General features: G+C 41.2%; 1 protein-coding gene across 1 annotated transcript; it reads left to right on the top strand.

Annotated features, from left to right (window-relative positions):
* The first annotated feature begins 8,787 nt into the window (after nt 1-8,787).
* LOC125481292 (interleukin-1 receptor-associated kinase 4-like) lies at nt 8,788-19,564 on the top strand. Its single transcript, XM_048592653.1, has 4 exons — nt 8,788-8,907; nt 11,634-11,798; nt 14,594-14,739; nt 19,506-19,564. Exons 2-4 carry the CDS (start codon nt 11,638-11,640, stop codon nt 19,562-19,564), a joined length of 366 nt encoding a protein of 121 aa, XP_048448610.1. The 5' UTR covers nt 8,788-8,907; nt 11,634-11,637.
* Nucleotides 19,565-25,000: the final 5,436 nt, after the last annotated feature.

Below are 25,000 nucleotides of genomic sequence, written 5' to 3'. Positions count from 1 at the left end.
ATTAAAATAAAGCACATCTGACAATGTCAGTATCTTTTTGCAATAGTAAATAATATAACTATCATAAGCACAAAACAGGTAAAGTTCACATCAGTGCAGATTTTAAACCTCGCTGTTGCCTGTCTTATTGAGTTGAATCTGTAGGAATGCAACACAATTAATGAGCTGCGATAGTAGGAACTGCAGATGCTGGAGAATCTGAGATAACAAGGTGTAGAGCTGGATGAACACAGCAGGCCAAGCACCATCAGAGGAGCAGGAAGGCTGACGTTTCAGGCCTAGACCCTTCTTCAGAAAATTGATGAGCTGATGTCCTCTAGTGGAGAACAAAGTCACATTCACATGGTTTGTATGGTTTCTAGATAGCATTAGAATTGCAGTCAAATAAGAGAAATTCAGATTTCATTTATAAACTTCTAGATCCTATTTTGAAAATGTACTAATGTATACCTCTATAATTCCTGGATGACTAGCTAAAATAGGCACACCATTTGGGCCAAGTTAGCCTCTCCACCCCTAAAGACACACCATCCTGATTTGGAAATATTTTGCTACTGCTTCACTGTTGCTGCGTCAAAATCTTGGAACTCCCTTCCTAACAGTCCCGTCCCTGGACCTGCACCAGTTGGATGGCGACAGTTTAAGAATACAGATCCCTCTATCCTTCTCAAGGGCAATTAAAGATGTGCCACAAATGGTGATTTTGCCACCAAAGCTCACAACTCATGAAAGAATAAAAATGAGGGTGGCAACTTCTGCTTTCTACTAAACATATTAGAGATTCAGGGCATGAATTACCAATTTACTGGGTAAGTGATCTTGGGCATCTCTGAAAGTGAAAATAATCAGAATCAATTTTTTACTGCAGTTGAAAATTTTGAAGTGCATACATATTTTAAATAGAAACACAGAACTCTTCTAATAGCTTAATTTCAGTAAATCATCATAATTTGATTATTATTGGTCATTGTTAATGACAGCTGGTTTGAGCACTGCCCAAAGTCAAAAACATGTACTCTTACCTCTAGTGTCATACATTGCTCCCAAAGGATATGTATGAGAATAACTTATTCTCAATAAAAATAGACTGCATGTTTAAATGTAACTTTAATTTGAAAGCCACAAAAGTTCAAACTCTTAAAAATGAACAATTGATATATAACTTCTGTCAATATCAATAACTGCATTATAGAGTGCAGTAATCAATCAGAATCTTAGGTTGCAGACATTAGTTTATGATACAAAATGTGAAACATGTTGAAATAGGAATTATATTGTTGATATAGTATTTAACTGTCTGCTATACTACAGTTGGAAAGCAAGGAAATGTGTATCCACGCTCCACTCTATTTATTAATAGTCTATGAAAATACAGTTAAGATCTCTTTTAAATTTATTATGGTATTTTAAACATAAATAAAGGCAATTTCAATGGTCCCTTTGCAAAGGAAGTCTGGAGAATGATGCAGTGATTTTTGTCAAGGTTCATCTCAAGCAGCTCCGTGATGCAGGACTATGTGTTCTATGGTGTGTTCCCCAGGACACACACCACGATAAACATCAGCTGCATCTGGAGGATCATCAACTCGGTAAAAGATGCCCAAGTCTACTTGAAACATGTTGGTCTTCCAGGACAATGTGTTGACACGGACCAAATATTGCAGACTGGCACATTCCAAGATCCAGGACTATGTGCTGAGGTACGCACTAAAGCTTAGGGCAGCTGCTGCCAGTGCACAGTGTGGAAAGACAACAGTCTGAGGTCTTTCTGCTGAAGTTAAATGGGGGTCTGTTCAGTTATCAGGCCCACCTGGTGCCTCAATTGTATGTAAATATAATTGTGCACAAGTAAGTGATGCCTTTGGTTTTGTTTGTTGGATAGATAGTCAAACTTCAATGTTTGTTTGTTTTCTTCATATTCTACTGCTGTTATAAAGCGAAGGTTGACTTCCCTCTGAGAACTAAAACTGAAACACCCAAAGAGGAGCACCTCGCCCTATAATCTGTAAAAGGAGTCTGAAAAGTGGTGTAACCTTTCTTTCAGCAAATTCTAGTGGTTAAATAAAATAAATTTCTGACACTCACTTTACAATCAACAAGTAACAGTTTAATTATCCAACATTAACAGTGAACAAATTAACTAAACTATTAACAAACCGAATAAATCCCTTCTAACTATTCCTGGATAAAACAAGATTCTAATAGTATGCTGTTTCAATAAATATAAGTCCCACTTACATAAACTAAAAAAAAGACTTTAGTCTCTCGAAATTACAGCCAGGTTACGTGTCTTCCAGAATGTTCTGTGCCTTCTCCATTGAATGTTCTTTCTGGAACACCTTCTTCATCGAATGTCCTGTCAGGAATATTAACTAGTTGTGTTGTAGGTACCTTTGATTTAGACGGTGCTGTCTCCAAAACTTCAAGAAAACTGTGAGAGTCAGCCATTCTTTCTTTCGAGCTGAGAGATGTTAACTCTAGCAGATGGCAGTTAGTTCTCCTGCCTTTGTCCAACTGACCTCTTCTTTTATACACTTGATGATATATCAATTTCTTAAACTAGGATTGGTCCTATGTTGTCAAAACTATCACATTTAAATTTAATTGGTTTTTGGTCTCTAAGTACCTGATTTAGATTGATTGGCCAAATTCAAAACCTTATCATCTTAGTAAAACTGCAGCTTGGCCTGCTAACTATATGGTCTTTTGATACAAATGTATCAATTTGAGTGTTGTCTGTGCATCTGCAAACCCACAATCTGCTGCCCACAAACATCCTTTTTGAATCTCTAAGCATAGAAAAAGCACATAATCTTTTAAAGGGACCACACAATGCTTTCCCCCCTAGCATTTTACAAACACCAAATTCCAACTTCCTGCCTTCCAATCCACAAGTATTCTACCCAACTTCGTAATACCTCCCCCTTAAGAAAAAAATGAACCATCATGGCTTCATTTTTTTCTTTTAAACCTTAACTCCCTTATATTACTGGATCTATGTCTTATTAATGCAGACTTACACATTCCATACTAATTCTATTTACATAAAACATTGAACTCCACCGTTTCCATTTTAACTAAACATTTTTCTTTTAATATTGTTGTCCTTGGTTTTTAAGGACCGTAACTTCCCCCCCTCAGTGGTTGAGAACGCCCTCAACCGTGTCTCCCACATCTCCCGCAACTCATCCCTCACACCCTGTCCACGCAATAAGAACCAAAAAAGAATCCCCCTCGTCCTCACGTACCACCCCACCAACCTCCGGATCCAACGCATCATCCTCCGACACTTCCGCCATCTGCAATCCGACCCCACCACCAAAGACATCTTTCCCTCCCCACCCTTATCTGCTTTCCGGAGGGACCACTCTCTCCGTGACTCCCTTGTCCGCTCCACACTCCCCTCCAGCTCCACTACACCCGGCACTTTTCCCTGCAACTGCAGGAAGTGCTACACCTGCCCCCACACCTCCTCCCTCACCCCCATCCCAGGCCCCAAGAAGACCTTCCACATCAAGCAGATGTTCACCTGCACATCTGCCAATGTGGTATACTGCATCCGCTGTACCCGGTGTGGCTTCCTCTACATCGGGGAAACCAAGCAGAGACTCTGGGACCGCTTTGCAGAACACCTACGCTTCGTTCGCAATAAACAACTGCACCTCCCAGTCGCGAACCATTTCAACTCCCCCTCCCATTCCTCAGACGACATGTCCATCCTGGGCCTCCTGCAGTGCCACAACGATGCCACCCGAAGATTGCAGGAACAGCAACTCATATTCCGCTTGGGAACCCTGCAGCCCAATGGTATCAATGTGGATTTCACAAGTTTCAAAATCTCCCCTCCCCCTACTGCATCCCAAAACCAGTCCAACTCGTCCCTGCCTCCCTAACCTGTTCTTCCTCCCACCTATCCCCTCCTCCCACCTCAAGCCGCACCTCCATCTCCTACTGACTAACCTCATCCTGCCCCCTTGACCTGTCCGTCCTCCCTGGACTGACCTATCCCCTCCCTAACTCCCCACCTACACTCACCTTTACTGGCCCCATCCCCGCCTCTTCGACCTGTTTGTTTCCTCTCCACCTATCCTCTTCTCTATCCATCTTCTATCCGCCTCCCACTCTCTCCCTATTTATTTCAGAACCCCCTTCCCATCCCCTTTTTCTGATGAAGGGTCTAGGCCCGAAACGTCAGTCTCTCTGCTCCTAATATACTGCTTGGCCTGCAGTGTTCATCCAGCCCTGCACCTTGTTGTCTCTCATTTTTCTTTTAAATCCATGATAAAGCATCCGCAATAATATTTTCACAACCTGCAACATGTACAATCTGTAAATTAAATGCTTGTAACGTAAGACTCCAACAAAATAATCTGGTGTTCTTGTCCTTAAATCTTTCCAGAAATGTCAAACGATTGTGATCGGTATATACAATCATCTGATGCATTGTTTGCAATGTAAATATTAAAACGTTGTAAGGCCATGACCAAATTCAATAACTCCTTTTCAACTGGTGGAATATTTTTGCTGGTAGATATTGAGGTCTTTTGAAAAATGACCAATTAACCTTTCAATTCCACAATCATCCTCCTGTAACAACATAGTGCCAACCCCTACATCGCTTGTGTTGATGGCAAATTTGAAGGGTTTCAAAAAATTTGGCATGGCTAAAACTGGTGCAGTGGTTAACACTGCTTTTAAATTCTCAAATGTGTCCTGGCATTGGTTTGACCACAGAAGTTTTGTGTTCTTCTTTGTGCCACCATGCTACTAAAGTTTGGTACAAATTTCCTGTAGAAACAGCTCAGTCCTAAAAATCGTACAACTTCCTTCTTCAAGGATGGTGTTGGAAATTCCTCAATGGTCTTCGTCTTCATGTTGCTCTGTGTCATCTGTCCGTATCTGATGTTGTGCCCTAAGAATGTCACTTCCACCTTCGCGAATTCTGTTTTTGCCAAGCTTATGACCAACTTTGCCTCCCATCATCTCTCAAAGAGCTCCGCCAAGTGCTCCATGTGATCTTTCCACGAATGACTAAAGATCACTAAGTAATCTATGTAGACGGCACAATTGGTCAATCCTGCAACAACTGTGTTCATAAGTCTTTGAAAAGTGTCTGGTACATTTTTCATTCCAAAGGGCATTACTTTAAATTGATATAGCTCATTTGGGGTTACAAAAGCAGAAACTTCTTTCACTCTCTCCAACAAAGGTACTCGCTAGTAGCCGCGAAGTAAGTCCAAATTTGTGATGTAAGTAGCTTGTCCTACTTTTTCCACACAGTCTTCCAGCCTTGGAATTGGGTATGAGTCAGATTTGTTCTTGACATTGACCTTCCGATTGCCTACACAGAATTGTTGAGTACCATCAGGTTTGGGAACCAACATGATTGACGAACTCCACTCACTTTGACTCAGCTCTATGATGTCTTCTTGGAACATTGCTTCCACTTCCTTCTGAACCTGCGCTGCTTTGAGAGGATTAAGCCTGTAGGGGTATTGTTTTATTGGAACAGCAGTCCCTACATCAATCTCATGTATTATGGTATTAGTCCTCCCTATTCTATTTCTACATTTGTTCTCACTGCAGTGTAACAAGTCTTTCAATTCAGTTCCCTGTTCCTCAGTCAGATAGCTCACTACCTTATCCCATTCCTTAAGGACTTCCTCATTATTCAATTTATTCTGGGGCACATCAAAATCCACATCATCTGGATTTGATTCTTTGCTCTGAGTGGCAGTAATTAATACCTGTTTATCTGTCATAATAAGGTTTCAGCATATTTACATGACATACCCAATAAGTCTTTTTTTCCTATCTCGCATCTTTACCAGATAATTCACCTGACCTAATGTCTTCTCAATCTGATAGGGACCACTAAACTTTGCTTTGAAGGGATCTCCTACCACTGGTGACAGCACCAATACTTTATCCCCATGGGCAAACGTACACACTTTAGATTTCTTATCTGCTTCTTGCTTCATTATGTGCTGTGCCACCTTCAAATGTTGTCCAGCTAATTCATCTTCTCTATTCAATCTTTCTCTCACCTCAGATACATAATCCAACTGTGAGATCTCTGACTTCAGACCTATCGACTTTTCCTTAATTAATTTTAAAGGCCCTCTTACTTCGTGTCTGAATATCAATTCAAATGGAGTAAACTGAGTCGATTCATTTGGAGAATCTCTAATAGCAAATAATATAAATGGGATACCTTTATCCTAATCATTTGGGTAATCCTGGCAATAAGCCCTCAGCTTGGTCTTTAGGGTCTGATGCCACCTTTTCAATGCTCCCTGGGATTCAGGATGGTACGTACTTGATTTAAAGTGATGCCTCCTTAAATAGTTTGGCAGTAAAATTGGACACTTGGTCTGACTGGATACCCCTGGGTAATCCATAATTGGTAAAGAAAGCAAGCAACTCCTCCACAACCATTTTTGCCTTGACATTCCGTAATGGAATTGCCTCTGGAAACCTGGTAAATACACGGTTAGGAAATACTGGTTCCCACTTTTGGTTTTAGGGAGGGGACCTACACAATCAATTATAACCCACAAAAAAGGTTCTTCAACTGCAGGAATTGGCATCAAATGCACTGGTTTTATCACTGCCTGTGGCTTTCCTACCATCTGACAGGACTTTTTTCATCTTTAGCTTTCAGTAGCAGTTGCTAGGGTCTTGAAGCTGGATGTGGAAGCTCTTATTCCTCTCTGATACAGCTAATAGCTGGGGTTCTCTTCCTGGTGCTAGAATTGCATGTGAGACAATCTATTTTATGGAATTTACCTTTGGCAAGGGTGTGTTTATAGGATGTTACTTTATTGGGACAATCAATTAGTAGTAGTTTATTTTTCGTTAAGCATTTCAATAGAGTCACAGTGAAGCCAATTCTTTTATATTTTTGGCGGTATTTTAACAGTAGTGTAAAAATACAGTGTGCCTTGCTTAAAGTTGAGCAGTTTGACCAATTGAGTTGCATCTGGAAGGCAACCTATAAAATAAGAAAAAGTTAGGATCTAAGGTATCTTCTTGATATATTTTGAAGGATGGTTGGTCTGGTCCATAACACATAGTAGATCAGAAGACTGGACTGATCTTAGAAACAAGCAAGGAATAGCTAAGGCAAAGAGAGAAATCAGAATATGAGAGAAAACTAGCTAGAAATATAAAAGCAGATTGTAAAGATGTTCCCAAATACTTAAAAAGGAAAAGAGTAACTAAAGTGAGTATTGGTCCCCTACATGATGAGACAGGGAATAATGAGAAACAAGAAACTGGCAAAAGCTTTGAACAGGAATTTTATGTTTGTCTTCACTACAGAAGAAGCAAAAAACTCCCAAGAATATTTAAAAATGACAATGTAATACCTCTATCAAGAAAGGGAAGCAGAAAACAGGATGCTGTAAACCAGTTAGCCTAACATTTATCATTGAAAAAAATGCTAAAATCCATTAAGGTGGTAATAGTGGGAAGTTGAAAACTCATATCAGGTAGTCAATGACAATATGGTTTTATGAAATGCAATCCATGTTTGACTTGTTTATTAGTTTTTATGAGGAACTTACAAGCAAGGTGAATAAAGGGGAACCTATAAAGGTGATGTTCTACGATATCCAAAAAGCTTTCAATTATAAGGTGTCACATCAAAGATTCCTACATAAAATAAATGCTCATGGTGTAGGGGGTCACAAGTAAGTATCATTAGAAGATTGGCTAGCCAACAGGGAGTAGAGTGTATGAATAAGTGGGTCATTTTCAGATTCACAAGCTGCAACTGGTAGAGTGCTATTATGAACTATGAGCACTACTAACAATGCCAGCATTTGATGCCCACCCCAACTGTCTTTAAGAAGATGGCAATAAGCAGACTTCTTGAACCATGGCAATATTCATGATGTGGGTATTACCACAGCACTGTTTGGAAGGGAATTCCAGAATTTTGATCCAGCAAATGAAGAACAGCAATACAGTTCCACATCAGGAAAATGTGTGACCTAAAAGGGAACTTTCAGGTATGTTATTCTTATGCATCTGCTGCCCTTGTCCTTCTCTATTGGGCAGGTCAAAAGTTTGGAAGGTGTCAAAGTGGACTTGGTAGGTTGTTGCAGTGCATCTTATGTCTAGTATGGGTTTACTCATTCCACAGTTTGCAAAGTCTGATCTGCTCCTTTATCCACGGTATCTGTATGACCACTCCAGTTCAGTTTCTGTTCAATGGTACCCAGATGTTGATGCTGACTGGAGATAACCACACCGGACGTCAATGGGATATGTTTAGATTCTCTCTTCTTAGGAGTGCTCATTGTTTGGTACTTGTGTTGCACATAGGGCGAGAAGGTTATGATGAATCTATACAGAACACTGATTCAGCACTGCACTTTGGGAAGGATGTGAATGTATGGGAGCTGGCATAGGAAAGATTTACAAAAATGCTCCCAAGAATGAGACGCTTGTTACGTTGAGAGATTGGAGAAGCCAGAACTGTTATCCTTAGAGAACAGAACATTAGGAGAAGATTTGATAGGGATGTGCAAATTCATGGAGGTCTGAAAAGTGTGTGGTTAGGGCCGCCAACCTCTTGGTCTTATCCTCGAAACTGCTGGAATCAAAGATTAACTTCTTGGACACGACTGCCAGTAACCCAAGAGGTAATCAAAGACGACAGGAAAAAATAGGCTGTTCGACCACCAAAAATCACGTACTCAAGCACTGAAGAATATTCCAGTCTTCAAGTTAAAAAGAAATGAGGAAGGATCACGAGGAAACAGACTCGCAACGAACCTTCAAAAAGCAGAACCAAAACCGGCACTAACTGGGAGGAATCGGAAATGGGTGGGGCGTGGCTAGTGGAAGTGACGTGAGCCGAGCGTGTGTTTACCCGGATTGAGGTTCGGGGACGAGCCGGTGAGTGAGAGGTTGTGTGTTCCCATAGTAACGGGAGGAGGTGTAGGCCTGGTTCCGGTTTCCCCTCACCGCCCCCCCCCCCCCCCGCCCCCCCCCGGGCGGAAGCCTGGCCCAAGGGTAGCCCGGGGGGTACTCGGGAGCTTCACGGCCGGCCAGGGGACAGTGCTGTCTTGCTGCGCCGGCCTTGCCATGAAGTGTGGATTTATGGTAAACACTGTTTCGGCTTTCCAAGGTTTATCCGGGTTGAAATCGAATTGTCGAAGGTTCACCGCATCCTTTGGGGGTTCTGTCTGGCTGTGTTGAGAGACTCTTTTGAGGCGCTGCTGGTAGATCGGAGACTTTGAGATGCACAGCCTTCATTATCTAACTGAATGGTGAAATAGCCTGGAGGGATTAAATGTCTCTCACCTGTTTTTTGTTAAGTTTGAGTGTATAGCCTTGCAATAGCAACAAAGTATTTTACTGTAATGTGCATCTCATTTTTAGAAGATGACATGTACATTGTAGTAAAATACTCTGTTGCTGTTGCAAGGCTGTACACTCAAATTTAACAAAACAGAAACAGGTGTAAAACGCTTAGTCCCTCGAGCCTATTGATGCAGTGCCAAAAGTGGTGATAATGTGGAGCAAGGTCCCTTCTGCCCTCACAGCTGGAAGCAAATGATCCCATAGTACTATTTTTTTGAAAAACAAGGAGCTGTTTAGTTCCCTGGCCTGCATTTACGACTGGACCAGTGTGTCTGTGTTGGTATCACAGTTGTTGTTTGTGGTAATATGCTTTCCATTCACTCAGTAAGGTTGCTAAATTTGCTGATGATATGAAGATAAAGTTGTGAAGAGGACATAAGGTGGCTGCAAAAAGATATAACTAGGTTAAGTGAGTGAGTTAAGATCTGACAAATTGAGTATAATGTTGGAAAATGTGAAATTGTCCATTTTGCTTGGAATGATCTAAATGATGTGTAATTGTAGAGTTATCATGCAAAAGGATTTGGTGTTCTCATATCACAATGACAAAAGTTGATATGCCAATACAGCAAGTGATTAGAAAATCTAATAAAATGTTATCATTTACTGTGAAGGGAACTGAATACAAAAGTAAGGAGATTACGCTTCAGTTATACACAGCATTAGTAAGACCTCATCTGGCATATTATATACAATATTGGTCTCCATAGTTAAGGAATGATGTAAATGCATTGGAAGCAGTTCAGAGAGGGTCTGCTAGGCTAATAGCTAGAAGAGGCAAGTTGGTTGATGAAATTGTATCCTCTGGAGTTTTAAAGTGGGTGACCTGATTGAAGTACAAGGTCTTGGAATTTTTGACAAGGTGGACGTAGAAAGGATGTTTCTTCTTGTGGGAAAGTCTAGAACCAAGGATCACTGCTTTAAAAATAAAGTGTTATCCAAAAAGACGTAAGGAGAATGTTTTTCTCAGATTTCAGAGTCTTTGGAGCTCTCTTCTTCTGGAAACAGTGGAAGCAACATTGTTAAATGTTTGTTTTTAAAGCAGTGGTAGATGGATTCTTGATGAGCTAGTGGGTACAAAGTTATTGGAAGTTAAGTGGGAATGCAGAGTAATCACGTCAGCTATGATTTAACCGCATGGTGGAGTGGGTTTGAGAGGCCAAATGGCATACTCCCCTTAATTTGTATCTCATAGTTGAGAAGAGTGTAACATCTGCCATTCTCTGCATATTTTCGGAAGCTTGATAAATGAAAACAAGCCCTCTCATTATCTTCACTCTGACTTCCTTTAGCTCCTGTGCTACCAGCCATCTAGATGAGGCTTCTGATCTACCCTAAGCATAGCCAGTATTTTTAGCACCTCCTCATTCAATTTTCACACTCTGTTTTCTCCATTTCTACCAGTACTTTATCAGACTGTTCTTCTATAGTTATCACAATATAAGGTACTTGGTAGGTATTCTAGTCTACCCCGTACTAAACTTTTATCACTATTTTTGCCCATAATAGCACTGAATCCATCTCTCGCTATCCCTTCAGGACTTGCTGCAAGCTTTTTGGACCACCTTATGTGTTGATTGTCTTTACACGCTCGAGCTATCTTTGCAAATGAATTTTCCACTTCTCCTCTCTCAACTTATTGTATTTGACTTGGTTGTCACTCAAAGAATTCACCTGACATCCATCATGCCCCTCCTCTTTTGTTTTGCTTGTCCACCTCCAACATGTGTACCTCTTGTATGTTTCCTTAAAAGTGGAAACCAGAATTCCACACAGTATTCTTGTTATGATTTCACCAACGCTCTGTGCAATTGTAACAAAGCTTGATTATCTTTGTACTTGAATCCACTTACAATGAAGGTAAACATGCTCTTTGTCTTCTTACTTGCTTGCTGTACCTGCATGCTAACTTTGAGTTTCTTGTACAAAAGCACCCAAGTGTCTCAAATGCTTACTGCTAGTTTCCCAACACCTGATTTTAACTGTTAGTCAGAAGCTTCCTGCCAGTTTCCTTTGATCAACAGACAATGTGATCGAAGCTTGGCTTTCCAAATCGGCTGAGTCTACCTGCTGTTGCTTTTAGACAGGCACGTTGCAAGGTTTACTAGTCTGCTTGCGAGTGAAATTGATTCTCTCTCTTGTGCAAATATTTGTCCCATTTACTCCTGACCTTTTGTCTCCTCATCCTGGTCTTATTTGTATGTTTCTGTTTTCCTTTAGTAAAATTGATTCACATACTTATTTTCTGATAAATGAAGGAAAATGAGTAAATCATTGACTCCAAAATCCTACATCCGCCACCTGAACCATGGGCTCATCCAAGAACTGTCAGACATGCTGGATCCACAAGATGGTTGGAAGAAACTAGCAGTAAGCATAAAAAAGCCTACAGGAGAACTAAGATACAGCCAGTTACATATAAGGTAGGCAAGACTGTTGAAGGGACACAATTGCATGAAGATGGTATATAATACTGCAGAAGATCCCAGCAAACACCAAATACATTGAAGATCCTTGGCACACTTTCACTGTTTAATTTGCAGCCAGAGTTAATTTATACTGATCAATTACCATAGCAAAATCAGGAAAAGACAAGGGTTCGTTAACTACTTTTCAGGTTGATGTAAAAAATCACATGGCCAAACACAATTACTCTATTTTTCAAATTGACCTGTGGGGAGTTGTTATTACACACCTCTGGAGCAAGTGGGACTTGAAATCCAGGCTTCCTTTCTCAAGAAATTGAGACACCACCACTGCCACCCTTCAATTACTTGAATGCTTTAAAGATAGTAACTTGCATATATGGAAAGTTGACTTTAAAAATTGCTTTTAATTAGGACAAAACATCCCATCTAAACCCTACAATATTAACTGCAGATACAGATGAAGTTTATTTCAGAAATTATTTTACACTACAGTGCATGGAACTGATCAAATGCAGAAGGTATCCGACTGAAAAGCAACTAAGCATTTAGTTAACTTACAAGGCTAGATTTTATGCCTCCAACCCCTCCCAACACTGGTATTGGGATGAGAGATGTGGGGAAAGGGAGCCTGTAAAATCTACATCATGTTACCTGTGCCATGCGTCCCACCTATCTGCCTACTACATTTACCAGGGGTACATGTGCATTGAGAGGCCAGTCTGCCTATGAGTGAATTGAGACTCTTGCCAGAGCAGGAGAGACCCCTGCCAACCCCAGTAGCTTTCATTATGTGGGGAAAGGGGAATTTCTCCCCAAATCTACCTTTAACTCTAGTTCCGTGGCTCCTTGCCACAAAGTTCCAGCAGTGATAAACACTACCAGCAATGCTACTGGGACTAGAGAGCAGTTGGCCAATAGATTGTTCCACAGCTCTGAGGCAGGACTTTCTCTCTAGATGGGTGTGGAAATCTTGCCTTAAACCCATAACGGCCTGGTGACCCTAAATCAACCAGCACCAATGGGTAGACTCATCTACAACTTAGAGCTGCGAAAATATTCTTCTAGGGAAGGAATAAAACTTACTTTCCCTCAACCCACCACCCTTCCTCCCATGCCCAGCACTTCTCTCCCACCAATAGTAGTATACTGGATAGCTTAGAACTCTCAATCAATCTCTGCTGTTTAACTCACTTGAGAGATTGCCATACTAACCACACCAATTGCTGCTCTTACGGTGATGCACTTAAACATCAAACATAAGCTAATAACTGTACAATTGCAAATATCTGTTCTGACAGGCTAGCACTTGAATCCATTAGTTGAATATACATCAGCTTAACGGTTCAACTAACAGCTTTCTGGTTATTTAAATAAATATTTTACAAGTCCTTTGTAACACAAACTGGGATTCAGTAGTGTTTTTCCCCATTCCACCTATTATTAATATTTCAAAGTACAATTTATTGTATAGCGTAATATACAATATTACAATTTTTATTAATTTTCATTTTTCAATTTTATTTATGTATAATTCTGTTTATTTGATTGTTCTGTGTTTAGTACACAGTGTAGATTTGAATTATCAATAATAGATTTTTGTTTGTCGTAGTTGCTAACTAAGCATTGTTGGAACATATTACTTGGTTTGAAGTTTGCAGTATTCGGTTTGTGTTTTTATAATCATTGTAATCCAGTAATGGGCCTGAATCTGTGTCCTTATATGGGGCCACATAGAGGTCGGCATGCCAGTTTGCTGGCAACATCCTGTGACTCGGATGTGGAAGGACTACCCTGCCACAACAGGCAGCTGATGGATTAAAATAGGTAAAAGGGCAGTTAAGGTCAATTATCAGAGTTTATTTGAAATTTTCCATTTGACCTCCAAACCCAAAGTAGCTTCAAGGACAGGCTAGTCTTCAGATTTGACTTCTAGGTGGCAGGTTGCGTCTGAGGGACAATGGGGAAGGTACCTGTGCGACAGGCAGACTTTGACACCCTCCATATCTACTTGGCCATGGCTATGACTGTATGTGAGGATTCCAACATGTTGGTCCAATAGTTGCAGCTACTTTTAAAATGTATCTTTTAAAAGTAGCTTAGAAGGCACTTCAAAATGGATGTATCCTTTGCCTTGCCTGCAAAGGCAGGCGGCGGTTCCCTCCACACTGATATTAGAACCAGAGGGACCACTGATCTGATTTATTGTCACGTGTATTTATTAAAAATACAGTGAAAATGTTGCTTAGTGTCACCACTGGTGCCATCTTAAAATACAGAAAATAAACCAAAACACAGAATACTGTTGACCCTTCAGGTGGAGAGCCTGCCCATTGCCTTTAATTGAATGTTGAGTATAGAGACTTTTATTCAGGCTATTCATGGGTGTCAGGACACACTGCTGGCTTAAAGGTAGGCGTACTACAACTGCATCCCAAGAACCCCTTGACCTAGTTTTCCTAATCAATCTGTTCAGAGATGTTATTGCACACCTCTGGAGTAGATGGGACATGACTCAGGCCCCTCTGGTCTGGGGCAATGACACTACTACTGTACCACAGGAGGTCCCCCTAGAGCCTCTTGAATGTTAAGTATATTCATTGGACACTAATTGGCCAATTTATGGAAAGTCAATGCTGGATGACCACAAGTGATAGGATTATCTCTTTGGTTCTGATATCTGAATGCTGACTCAAAATTCTGCCTATGATTTCTTGTCGAGGAAGAATTAGTTGTTTGTGGACTTTAGCAAAACAGTTTTTGATTTAATAGAACAATTTTTGTGTGTTCAGGAGATTTGAAGGAGTGATTCCTATGGGCAAGAGCCCCACTGCTGAGCTTCTATTTGATTGGGGAACAACCAATGCCACAGTTCATGACTTTGTAGAAATCCTGATCCAAAATAATTTTCTAGCTGCAGCTAGCTTGGTGCTTCCAGGTAAGGAATTTTGTTGTTTTTTTAAGTTTCCTGTATACATGACTCACAATACTACTGTAAATATATTTGTGCCAGAATTTGAAAAATTCACAGCATTGAAACATGTCCTTCTATGCAGCAGCATTTCCAACGGCACATACATCCCTTACTTTTAATTTTTTTTTGAGTTATATGTATTGTAATAGTTCAAGTATTCTTTTCAAAATCAAATTACAATAAAGAATTAGAAGTTTTTTTTATTCAGCCCTTTTTGTCTAATGAGTGGATCTCCCATGAAATTATGGTTAAAAGTGATTAAAGTTGGATAGCATTTATTGTAGAAAGATTAGTGATATTTCTGGGCTTAGTTTTATAATTGTGAACAATTGCAAAGAAACTACATAAAACCACTTTCACAATTATTAAAATTATATTAGCTATATATGTTTATTGATTACAATGTTTCATATAGGTAAGACATAATTTGTAAGAAATTTGTGTAGCAGTGTTGGAAAGTTGGAGATGGTATTTGAAGGATGGGCTAGGAGTTTGCAAGAAGTAGCCATTGAGTGCAATTTTCCCCTCTCTGGAGGTGGTAAGAAGGGCAAATAATTGGGTGAGTTAGGCCTGGTGAGATACTTGCACTTGCTCATCTCATCAATTACATGTTGAATGAGAATATCCATGGGGGGCTTTGTCATCTTGCCAGCAATTGAAGCCTTTATGTAGTCAATTAACAGCCCTGATTGCCCCAGTGCCACCAGGCAATCACCTGCCTTGGCAGATGAGAAAATTGGTGGGTAGCCTGCCTGTCAGGTTGGGGAAGGAGGATCCTCCATTTTCACCAATCTGGAGCCAGTTGGGTCAGTAAATGTGAGGGAAGAAGGTTGCCACTGAAAACTACACCCCCATTCTTGTCTCTGATCCCCTAACTCTCTTAATGGCACGACTTCTATCCAGTAAGATTCCAAAGTAAAGCACCTACCTTCTTACAATTAGATCTCAAGGGATGCGATTTTCCACTGTCAGGTGGCAAGAATGTTGGTAGGCACGATGCATTAATGGGCGAGAATCCAAACACAAGCTGTCAGATATTTTAACTATTTTGGGAGGTTAGAATTGCACAGTTAGTCCTGGTATGTTGGTTGTGTCATAGTCATACAGCACGGTTGGTCACCCTTCCATCTGACTCATCTGTGTCAACCACACATTCCAATCTGATCTAGTCTCATTTGTAAGCATTTGGCCCATATCCCTCTTAATCCCTTCCTGTTCGTATACCTATCCAGATGCCTTTTAAATGTTGCAATTGTACTAGCCTCCTCCACTTCCTCTGCCAGCTCGTTCCATACACGCAGCATTCTCTGCGTGAAAAAGTTACCCCTCATTGCTGAGTGTGGCTATTTTAGGGTAGGAACAAGTAAGATGCCTTTATCAAAGGTGCAGTAGCAGATATTAGCTCAGTTTGGTGAAAAACAGGCAGGATCGGACAAACATGATGTTAAAGATTCTAGCACTATTTTGTTGATGCAGCTCAAAGAACATAAAGCTATGTAAACGTAGGGACATTAAGAACGAAGAATCGAACAGAAGTAGGGTTAAGTCTGATGAGGAGAAATACGAAACCCGTATGACAAAATGACATGATGGATTTAAAGAATGAAATATCATTTGACAGCTTAAAGATGGCAAAGGATACTTGTTGGGAAGATTTTCTTAGGAAAGAAAACTGTCAGTTCAGTCATAATGTCAATTCTATAATGTCAATTCTACAATGTATACTACTTTGTCTTCCACACATCTGAGTTTAGAAACTCATGCACATTCTTGAATTTAAATTATTTAAAGTAATAGTAAAAAAAAAGTGATTGTTGAAATGAATGATTGTGTAAGAAATAGTGATGGTGAAAATTTTTCATTAACCATTAAGGGTAGCATAAATGCCATTTCTTAATCTCTCCATTTACTTCTCTGTCCTTTTTACTTTTATCAGATATTTTAGGCATTTTTACTTAGCTTCTCAACTTTCTTAGTCTTCCACTGTACTTTCTGGCTCAGTTATTCCCTGCTTCTATATCAAGATGTGCAAGTTATTCATGTTCTCGGAATGAAAGTTCAACACTCCACACTTTATATCTCTTTGTACTGAGGTAGAACCAGATTACATCCACAATTGTAAGAGGGACATTTTGAGGCTCCATAGTTAATAGACAGAAAATTGTAACTTATTTGCCATTTGAATATACAAGCTTAATTTAATGTACCAAATATAAATGAAACAGAGTGGTCTTGATGATTTGCCAAAGCATGTGTGTCTTGTGCTAATGGTAAATGTTGAACTTCATAAATCCTATATGCATGTTGCGTTTTGGACTTGATTTATGAGTCCTGCTGCTTCGAAAATTTTGTAGTGCTATCACACAATTCCCAATTATAGCTTTCTGACTTAGCCACCAACAGCTAGTCAGGTTCCTCTTTAACCATATTAGCTGTGGCTGAATTGGTAGTCCTCTTAACCCGAGTAGAGCATTGTGGTATCAAGTTCCACTCCTGTGACTTGAGCATCAGAGTCTTGTTTGCCCTCCCGTGTAGAACTTGAGGCAAAACTGTAATGTTGCAGGTTGACAAGTTAAATCGGTACCCTGTCTGTTCTCTCGGGTGGATACAAAAGATTCCATGTGAGATAACGCTAATAACCTGACCAATATTTATCCCTCTATCAACATTGCGTAAAACAATTTCTATAGTCATTACGCTGTTTGTGCTTGTTTTGTGCAAAGCTTGTGCCTTGTTTTCTATACTACAACATGAAAAGCATTTCAAAAATACTTAATTGGCTGCAAAGCATTTTATGATGGCCTGAGGTGATGAGCTATATAAATAAACTCATTTTCAATTTTTTCCAGTAAATTCTTCTTATAACCCAAATTCCAAAGCAAAACAGCAAAAGCAATCCAAAAGAAAACTGCCATGATATACAGTCAGAGATATACAGCACAGAAACCGACCCTTCAGTCCAACTTGTCCATGCCGAATCAGATATCCCAAATAAATCTAGTCCCATTTGCTAACATTTGGCCCATATCTCTCTAAACCTTTCGTATTCATATTCCTATCCAGATGCCTTTTAAATGTTGTAATTGTACCAGCCTCCACTGCTTCCTCTGGCAGTTCATTCCATACATGCACCACCCTCTGCGTGAAAAAAATGACCCTTAGGTCCCTCTTTCTTAAACCTACGCCCTCTAGTTTTGGATTCCTCACGCTGGTGAAAAGACCTTGTCTATTTACCCTATCCATGCCCTTCATGATTTTATAAACCTCTATAAGGTCACCCCTCAGTTTTTGCCGCTCCAGGGGTAATAGCTCCAGTCTATTGAGCCTCCCTATAGCTCAAACCCTCCAACCCTGGCAACATGCTTGTAAATCTTTTCTGAACCCTTTCAAGTTTCACAACATCCTTCCTGTAGGAGGGAGACCAGAATTGCATGCAGTGTTCTAATTGTGGCTTAACCAATGTCCTGTACAGCCACAGCGTGACCTCCCAACTGCAATACTCAATGCACTGACCAATAAAGGCAAACACACCAAACGTAGCTTCAGATTAGCAGATTGCAGGTGAGATTGTCATGTTACCATGCCGACCCATTAGAGCAGAGTTTGGCCATGCTAAATCATCATTTAATATCAAGATCTGCCTGTGAAAGAACATTCAAGCCCTGCAACTGTGGCAAAGCCTGTGAGAAAGTTCTGTGGTGATTGGAAAGAAAGTGAAGTTGCTGCAGCAATTGAGAAACCATGGAATAAAGCAAAAAGCAGGCATTGCTAAAAATTGGGAGATTCCTCCATCGAGTTTGTCAATGTTTTGAAGCACAAGGCAAACAAGCAAGCATTCTCTCCAGCAAGAGAGAGGGTGAGAATGGTTCCCTAACATTGAAGAAGCTCTGCTAATGTGGTTCAAGAGACGTACCCCATGTATGGTAGTTCTGCAGGAAAGGGAAGTTGCCCTGGCACAGAGGCTGGGCACCAAGGAGTTCACCTGCCGTGATGGATGGCTGGACCAATTCAAGACAGTGCACTGCATTTCCTTCTGCACTGGAAGGGTGCAGTGGTTATGGTAGTATTGATAGATTGGCTACAAATTGGTTTTGTAGTCCTGACTAAGTAAAAGTTTTGAACAGATTTTGGACATTCTGCCACAGGTAAATCTTGCTGTCATGATGATTTAGCGTGGCCTAACTCTGCTCTTACTGGTTGGCATAGTCACATGGCAAGTTTGCATGTACTTGGCTAATCCAAGGCTAAGACGTATCAAGGTATTATTCTATTGGACTTGCTGTTCATTGGCAGAAACAGCTGACAACATAAACACCATAGGAATTTTGGGTTATCCGAATTTGACTCACCACATTTCAGTGGTGGAGGCGCAACAAAAATTTACTGGAAAAAAAAATTGTAAATTATTTTACAAAGCTCATTACAGCACCTCAGGGCATTCCAACATGCTTTGCAGCTAATTAAGTGTTTTTGAAATGTTTTCCATATTGTATGTTAGAAACAAGGCATGCATTTGTACAGAACGAGCTATCACAATCCAGTGTGTGTTAATGACCAGAAAAACTAAATTTATTTTTTTCAGTGCAGTCTGTTTGTTGTCTTTTTGTCAAACCATTATTTGAAAGTTAAAAATGAAACAAGTGATTATGGAAAGCAGGGCAAAGAACATGTCACTGCTCTGGCCTGTTAACATGGATATCACTTTTAAAAGCTACTGCTTCTTATGATAGGAAAATCCAGAAAAAACTTGTTGCTTTGCAAATGTCAAGACACAACCCATTCAATATAAGGCTAACAAAACTGCCTGGATGACCTCCAATGTATCTGAGCTGAAGATCGGAAAATTGGACAGACCGTATCAGTGGAAGAAAAGGAAATTTGTCATATATAGAGATAACTGCCCCGAGACGCTGATGTTGCTAGTCTTGAGAGTCCAGCTGACACTGTTACCTTCTAACACTATGGCAGACATTCAGCCAATGTAAGAGTGTCTAGGAACCTGAAGACACTCTTCTAATGGTAGTCGATCTCACAGGCTATTGAGGCCATCAGCAAGAGGTAGCAGTGCAATCCAAATGTTATAGAGGCCATGTTCATGATGAAGAAGGCATGGAAAATAGTGATGGAAACCACAATCGTCAATGCTCCGTGCTGGATTCAAATGGGATATGATTGTGCAAATTGCCAAGAATGAGGGGGAGAAATTTAATGCCAACCAACCCAAGTCTGAGACAACAAGGTGCAGGGCTGGATGAACACAGCAGGCCAAGCAGCATCATAGGAGCAGAGAGGCTGACGTTTCGGGCCTAGACCCTTCATCAGAAAAGGGGGAGGGGAAGGGGGTTTTGAAATAAATAGGGAGAGAGTGGGAGGCGGATAGAAGAGGGATAGAGGAGAGGATAGGTGGAGAGGAAACAAACAGGTCGAAGAGGCGGGGATGGAGCCAGTAAAGGTGAGTGTAGGTAGGGAGTTAGGAAGGGGATAGGTCAGTCCAGGGAGGACGGACAGGTCAAGGGGGCGGGATGAGGTTGGTCGGTAGGAGATGGAGGTGCGGCTTGAGGTGGGAGGAGGGGATAGGTGGGAGGAAGAACAGGTTAGGGAGGCAGGGACGAGCTGGACTGGTTTTGGGATGCGGTGGGGGGAGGGGAGATTTTGAAACTTGTGAAATCCCCATTGATACCATTGGGCTGCAGGGTTCCCAAGTCTGGGTCTTTTTATTCACCTGCAGGAGACTGCGATGGAAGTTCTAGCAAAGACAGTATAGGAAATGTATCCCACAGTGGAACACACCATTTGCTGCACAATGGAACTGACAGATGAGACGTTTGTCGATGCAGTATGTTTTTTAACTGAGGAGCCCAAGGAGGCCCATAAACCTGGAGTCTGAGTATCTACTTGCTCACTTGTCTGTTACTGGGCGAAGCCACAAAGACTAGAGATGCAGTGGTATTTTGCACTGCGGCACAAAAGCCAAAAAAAGTTTGATTGCATTGACTATATGCTAGAATATCTCTCATTCATCTAAAGACAGAATGCTACACAAAAAAAAAGTTTTTCCAGACCCAACTCCCTGTGAGCAAATTGGAAATAGTCATTCTTCACATTTACTGCTTTACCTGTTTTTCATTTGGGATTTTCTTGATAAAGAACATGTTTGTAGGCAAAGTGGGTTACAAAGGGATTTCCATAGCTATCGTGAAACACATTTTGGGTAGAACCCCAGCAATTATTTTACTTGTGATTTCATGGATTTTCCCGTTCCTGTTTTTGTCTCTCCTTTTTCTGCCAGTTTTCTTTTCTTTACTCTGATATACCATGGTATAAATGATGGAATAGGACAAGTTTTTAGCAGCATTGGTACCTGAAAGAAAGCAGTATTGGTGCTACCAACTCCTCAAACTTTTCAGTACTTCACTTATAGAAAATGGATCAAACTTTTAAATAGGGTTGCAAGAAGCTATTATTATTTTTACATGCTCATAATGTATGCTAGATATTCCAGAGTTCATTACTTTGGCAATTAATTGCAAAAAAATTACAACTAATTATAAAAACAATCCATTGCACAAAATGACAATGTAATCAAAACTCAAAGTTGAATTAATAGATGAATTGAGTAATGTTTAACCTAAAATAATCTCAAAAGTATGAATAACTTTACAATGTAAAGTTAATTAACTTGACATCAAATTTTTGAATTGGCAATATTAGCTGTAACTGCATATCATTGACACTTGAAGTTCACAGGAATGTTTGTGATGTGATACTGCAACTGCATCAAGAAATAATCAATTGTAGTACTGCCAAACCAAAAGCAGTGGTGGTCGTCTTACAATCTGTAATAAATAATTTATTGTCCTTTATCTATGCTTGTAATGAATAAATCTGGAAGCATAACTTCAATTTTTTTTAACACCACATAAAGTCGCAGAGCAGATAAAAATCATTTTATATGTAGGACTCATTGCTGAATTGTCATCTATGAGTGCAACATGACGTTGTCAAATTCAAGTCACAGGATTTCTAAAATAATCAATAAGCACTTCTGAAACAGCTGAGAAGCAGCTCAGGGAGCTTAATTGGTCACTCATTAGAAAAGAACCAGTTTTCTGTTCTCCTCCTCAAGCTTCCATTGAAAATCACATGTCATCTCTAGAGCTGGAGGCCTCTGAGTTGCAATCTGGGTACATGATCTTTAAACTGAACATGAATCAATCCCAAACCCATTTGTAAATTGGTAAAATGGCATTTGTTGATATGGCCCCATATACTTGAATTATTGTATAAAGAAAAACATGAAGCTGGACTTTCTCGTGAGTTTAAGAATCTGATGTCTGATCCAAATGGTAGTCATAAGCCAGCACTTGCTAACCATGTTCCTACCAGCTTACCCTACATAGCCTCCTAATTGGCGGTCCCCTCATTCACTAGTCTATTAAAGATGGCAGGGAAGTTCTCGATGCTGTCAGCCCAGTCAGAGGACCGGTATTTCTGAAACCTCAAACCCCAGAAGGAAACCCCACTGGATTGGTATCCATCACGATTGTGATCTTTAATGCACATAGCCTGAATGTTTGAGACAATTCCTCCAGTGAGTTGGAAAAATCTCTGTTTGGGGTTGGAGGTGCCTTTCTGCTGGCAGGAAAGTACTGATGTGGCTGCAACTTTGCCCCAAATTAGTGCCTTAGTTAACTTTCAAGTGTCCACTTGCCATGTTCTGATCAGCTGATCAGCTGATCCACTTCACTATCTGCCCAGGGAAACTGAGCAAAGAAACCCCTGCAAAGTCCTCCTCACTAACATCTGGGGGTTAGTGCCAAAATTGGGAGAGCTGTCTCACAGACTAGTTAAGCAACAGCCTGACATAGTCATACTCTCAGAATCATACCTTACAGATAATGCCCCAGACACCATGATCACCATCCCTGGATATGTTTTGTCCCACCGACAGGGCCGGCACAGTGGTATACAGTTGGGAGGGTGTTACTCTAGGAGTCCTCAACATTGACTCCAAACCCCATAAAGTCTCATGGTTTCACGTTAAACATGGGCAAGGAAAACTCCTGATTACTACATACTGTCCTCCCTCAGCTGATGAATCAGTACTCCTCAATATTGAACAACACTTAGAAGAAGCACTGAGGAGGGCAAGGGCACAAAATGTACTCTGGGTGGGGGATTTTAATGTACACCACCAGCAGTACTACTGATCGAACTGGTCGGGTCCTACAGGACATAGCTGCTAGACTGGGTCTGCGGCAGGTGGTGAGGGAACCAACAAGAGGGATAAACATACTTGACCTCATCTTTGCCATTCTGCCACTTGCAGTTGCATCTGTCCATGACAGTATCAGTAAAAGTGACTATCACACAGTCCTTGTGAAGATGAAGTCCCACCTTTACATTGAGAATAACTTCCATCGTGTTGTGTGGCACTATCACTGTGCTAAATGAGACAGCCTTCACACAGATCTAACAGCTGGGCATCCATGAGGCGCTGTGGGCCGTCAACAGCAGCAACGTTGTACTCCAGCACAATCTGTAACCTCATAGCCTGGCATATCCCCCACTCCACCATTATCATCAACCCTGGTTCAATGGAGAGTGCAGGAGGGCATGCCAGGAGCAGCACCAGGCATACCTGAAGATGAAGTATCAGCCTGGTTAAGCCAGCAAACAGGACTACTTGCACACCAAATAGCGAAAGCAGCAAGTGATAGACAGGGCTAAGCAATCCCACAACCAATGGATCAGACCTAAGCTCTGCAATCCTGCCACATCCAGTTGTGAATGATGGTGGACAATTAAACAACTCACTGGAGGAGGAGGCTCCACAAATATTCCCATCCTCAATGACAGAAGAGCCCAGCACATCCGTGCAAAGGACAAGGCTGAAGCATTCGCAGCAATCTTCAGCCAGAAATGTTGAATGGATGATCTATCTCAGCCTCCTCCACTGGTCCCCAGCATTACAGATACTAGTCTTCAGCCAACATCCTGGGGTTATCAGTGACCAGAATCTCGACTGGACTCACCACATTATCACAGTGGCTACGAGAACAGGCCAGAAGCTAGGAATACTGCGGTGAGTAACTCCCCTCCTGACTCCTCAAAGCCTGTCCACCATCTACAAGGCACAAGTCAGAGTGTGATGGAATACTCCCCCTTGCCTGGATGAGTACAGCCCCGACAACACTCAAGAAGCTTGACACCATCCAGGATAAAACAGCCCGCTTGATTGGCACTACGTCCACAAGCATCCACTCCCTCTACCACCGACACTCGGTAGCAGCAGTGTGTACTATCTACAAGACACGCTATAGAAATTCACCAGAGATCATCAGACAGCACCTTCCTAACCCATGACCACTTCCACCTAGAAGGACAAGGGCAGCAAACATATGGGAACACCAACAACTCCAAATCCCCCTCAAAGCTACTCACCATCCTGACTTGGAAGTATATTTCCATTCCTTCACTGTCGCTGGGTCAAAATCTTGGAATTCCCTCCCCAATGGCATTGTGGGTCAGCCTACAGCAGGTCGACTGCAGCAGTTCAAGAAGGCAGCTCACCATCACCTTCTCAAGGGCAACTAGGGAGGGACAAGAAATGCTGGTCAGCCAGCAACGCCCACGTCCTACAAATGAATAGGGAAAAAATCCTATTTGGTGACAGAAATGTGCTGTGGAGTCTTACAAACGTGGTTTCTTAGTATCCCTACAGTGTGGAAACAGACCCTTCAGCCCAACACATCCACACTGACCCTCAGAGGATCCCACCCAGAATCATCCCCCTATAACCCACCTAATTTACTCATCCCTGAACACTACGGGCAATTTAGCGTGGCCAGTCCACCTAGCCTGCACATCTTTGGACTGTGGGAGGAAAGCGGAACACCCGGAGGAAACCCATGCAGACACATGGAGAATGTGCAAACTCCTCACAGACAGCTGCCTGAGGTTGGAACCCAGGCCCTTGGCGCTGTGAGGCAGCAGTGCTAAAAACTGAGCCACCGTGCCGCCCATTTGGCTTCCCCTCATTTTCAGCACCACCCCCCACCCCCCCCAATCTCAAACCTCATATCTGTGTTCCATGTCTTTTGTGACAGTCATAAGGCACAACCACCTTGGAAATTTATATTCGAATGCAAAATACTGCACATGCTGGAAATCTGATATAATAAGAAAACAAAATGGAAAATACAGTAGGTCAGAATGCTTCTCT

Source organism: Rhincodon typus, unplaced genomic scaffold (genome assembly GCF_021869965.1).
Source record: "Rhincodon typus isolate 14 unplaced genomic scaffold, sRhiTyp1.1 hic_rhity00001614, whole genome shotgun sequence".
Lineage (NCBI taxonomy): Eukaryota > Metazoa > Chordata > Chondrichthyes > Orectolobiformes > Rhincodontidae > Rhincodon > Rhincodon typus.
This window is presented reverse-complemented; position numbering and strand designations above follow the sequence as displayed.